The sequence below is a fragment of the Nicotiana sylvestris genome, chromosome 2 (assembly GCF_000393655.2).
Source record: "Nicotiana sylvestris chromosome 2, ASM39365v2, whole genome shotgun sequence".
Classification (NCBI taxonomy): Eukaryota; Viridiplantae; Streptophyta; class Magnoliopsida; order Solanales; family Solanaceae; genus Nicotiana; species Nicotiana sylvestris.
The window spans coordinates 215,241,305-215,244,937 of NC_091058.1; the positions used below are offsets into that span (position 1 = coordinate 215,241,305).

Here is a 3,633-nt window from a genome sequence, read left to right on the forward strand (position 1 = left end):
TGGGACTACGAGGCGTTACCTCGGGAGATCCCCTGTTGAGTATTTATTTTTGGGACTACGAGGCAGTACTTAGGGAGTGTCCGCTACTGTTTACCCCTTATTTGCTGTGTAGTTTCTTCTTCTGTATTCCTCGTTAAATTCTCAGCCTTTCATTATATTGCTATATCTTCTTCTTTATTTATTTTATATCCTAGTAGGGCTCTAGCCTGACCTCGTCACTACTCTACCGAGGCTAGGCTTGGCACTTACTGGGTATTGTTGTGGTGTACTCATGCTACTCTTCTGCACATATTTTGTGTGCAGACCCAGGTACCTCCTACCAGCCCCGCTTTTATTAGAGAGTCGTATTGCTGCTATGGATATTTTAAGGTATATCTGCCAGCGTCCGCAGACCTCGGAGTCCCCCTCTATTCTTTTATGATGTTTCTTCTTTATTTCCTAAATAAAGATGTATAGAGACAGTTAAAACAATTCCTTAGAGCTTGCGACTATCGGATCTTTGGGAGATATTTATACTCAGAACTGTTAGTTTTACTTGTATATGTCGGGCGATAATTTTTCAGCTTTAACTATATATATATGTTATTAAGATTTAGCCGTTATTTCTATTATTATTTTAGTATTCTGCAACTGTTAGGCTTATATAATTTTAGAGGTTAAGTATCGTCATAATATCTTACGGAGAAAGATTTAGGTCGTGACAATTAGAGAGATTACATCGTAAAGATAAGGGAAAAATAATATAAGATTAGAAAGTCAAAAAGAACTCCAACAAAACCATGTTAGATTTGATGGAGCAACAACCTTCTCATTGGTCCGCCACAAGTATTATCTCACTCATATTATAAAATAGACTTCATTCCTATCCACTTTTAAAGATGCCAAAATTCTTCAAAAGTGACAAAGCAGATAAGCATGAAAATAAATATCACTATAGTCCTAAAATCATAGTACAATTCATCATCCAGTTCTTCATTCATCATTCCTTGATTCCTGGCCTTGGCCTTCCAAAATCATCTTTTGGCAACAGCATTCATGGCTGCATAAGTCCTTTTCATCCCTGCAGGATATACAAATATTGCTCTTACATCATTGTCATAGAACGTTTTAAGTGATTTCTTCTCGTCTATTTAATACGATACAAATACTGCTCATAATCATCATGAACGTTTTAAAAATGCAATTGTATTTACACTTAAAAGAAGTGGCCTAGCAATAAATAAAATGAGAAAAAACTATGGAAAATAACAAATCAACTCAATAAAATAAAGGTATGTGCAACCAAACTATATGCTGACAATCAACATATGGTCATCCTTCTTTCTACCTAAGTGGAACCGATAACATTTAATTGCAAAGCTCAAAGGAAAATGTGTTTTATTTACAAAAAGAATTAAAAAAAATAAAAGAAGACTACTTTTTATTATGACGGTAAAGAGGGACAATGAGAATTGAACACACAGACGAAAGTATGAGTTCATCTGGACCTAATAATTTTAATTCGAATTATACGTGTTTAAAAATTTACTAAATAAGTATAATAACTGATTTCGAAAATCAATAAAGTTGTAATGAAAACCGAACTTTGAACCCATAAAGTTCAAATTCTGAATACACTATCTACCAATACCACTAAACTGTAAGCTGTTATATAGGTAAGAGTTACAAACAAAACAAAACAAAACAAAACAAAACAAAAAAGCAGCCCGTGTACTACGCTTCTGCTATGCGCGGGTTCGAGGGATCCGAAGAAGGGCCGAACTACAAGAGTCTTTTGTACGCAATTTTACCCAACATTTCTGCAAGCAGTTATTTTTATAATTTGAACCTGTGACCTCATGATCACATGGCATCAATTTTACCATTTACGCCAAGGCTCACGAACAAATAAACCAAAAAAAATAAAATACAGGATCTATCCTAATGCATGCACTTACATGTATATGTTTTTGCCCTCTGTGTGATCAACTTTGCAAGAGTTGCAAGAAATCAAATTTGTCTTTGAAAAACAAGAATTTGATTGACCTCCCAAAAATCCATTCTCTTTTGTCAATTCAGACAATTTTCTAACTCCACAACAGCTTTCAACAACACAATTATCAAATATATGAGTTGTTTTTGGATTAGGACCATGACTTATCACACAAGTATAATCCTCTGAACTCTCCATTTCTCTTAAACTTAGCCCTTCACCAACTGAAGAAGTTGAACAAGGGATTTCAACTTTGAGTTTTGCTCCAAACAAAGCCTTAGAAACACTGCTAATTTCCTTGGAATCAATAAGAGCAAGTCCAATACTTTCTGATTCCATCTTGTTATTTGAAGGCTTTTTAGTGATGGGGTTTGATGATATTCTATCATAACCAAAAGGGTTGCCAAGATTGAAGTTTTGCATGCCATCAAGAATGGAATTTGGGCTAACGACAGATTCAGTATCATATAGTCGACCCCAACTTGTTTGGAACTGGGATGTATTTACTATTGTTTTAGTAGTTTCAGTGTCAGATAGGCTTCTTGTTAGAAAACCATTGAAAAATCTTGGAGAAACTAAGGATGAAATTGGTTTATTTTTGTGATTTTGAGTGGAATTGGGAGAAGGAAAAGAACTTTGGTCTGCCATATATATGAACTTGTTTGCTAGTCACTCCTCTTCTTGATTTGTACCTCAGCATCAACTTTTAGAACTTTATTGAAGAACTAGCCACTGCAAAAGCAAGTAATGTGATAGAAATAGGGACAAATTTAGAATTTAAATTTAATGAATTTATAATAGTGTGATTCTATTATATATATATCGTTTAATTTTTTTCATATGTGCACCTAATTCAAGCATAATTCTATCAATGTGAACTTATTCATATTATTTATGTTGTAAACTGATAATTAGTAGTATGTTTTTATGATTAATCGTTGTTCTCTTTTATTGTTGATCACCTTATTGTCTTGTTATTTTTATTCTGTTTTTATATGGCTTTTTTTTTAGTATTGTCCCTTCTTGTCTATATTTTTATTAATGTGGTGCTTATGCTATCCTGAGCCGAGGGTCTATTGGAAACCGCCTCTCTATCCTCACAAGCAGGGGCGGATGCACACTTCCTCAAGGGGTGTCATGCGACACCGCTTTGTCGGAAAATTTTATTAAAAATATGTATTAATACTGTACGGAAACGGATAAGTAAGAAAAAATGACACTACTTGACATAAATTGTGCCTTGGTGTGTTGGTTTTATGTTTGATTTTGCTCTAAGAGGTCAAAGGTTCAAACCTCAACTAGCACATTTTTCTTTTGTAAATATTTGAGAGGGCCTTTGTAGTTAAAAATTGTGATGAAGTAGAATTGGACTTAAAATCTTTTTTAACTTAAGACCCAACAAAGCCAATAAACTAAGGTTATTTCTTGTCTAAAAGTATGATAATCAAAGTAAATTTCGACACCGCTTACAAAAATTCCTGCATACGCCCCTGCTCACAAGGTAGGGATAAGGTATCCGTACACACTACACTCCCCAGACCCACAGTAAAAGATATTATTGGATATTTTCTTGTTGTTTGTTGTAAACTGACAATTAGTCTAAAATTGAGTAAAATATTCTCGCAATACAAAATATAGAGCTTAAATAGAGCGACATGATC

The 3,633-nt window shown here is 34.0% G+C and overlaps 1 protein-coding gene across 1 annotated transcript; it reads right to left on the reverse strand.

Annotated features, from left to right (window-relative positions):
• Window positions 1-721: 721 nt before the first annotated feature.
• Window positions 722-2,734, reverse strand: LOC104234473 (FCS-Like Zinc finger 8-like). The gene is made up of 2 exons (XM_009788037.2): window positions 1,938-2,734; window positions 722-1,060 (listed from the first exon to the last, which is right to left on the reverse strand). The coding sequence occupies exons 1-2, from the start codon at window positions 2,618-2,620 to the stop codon at window positions 973-975; spliced, it is 771 nt and encodes a 256-aa protein (XP_009786339.1). The 5' UTR covers window positions 2,621-2,734; the 3' UTR covers window positions 722-972.
• Between the last annotated feature and the right edge of the window lie 899 nt (window positions 2,735-3,633).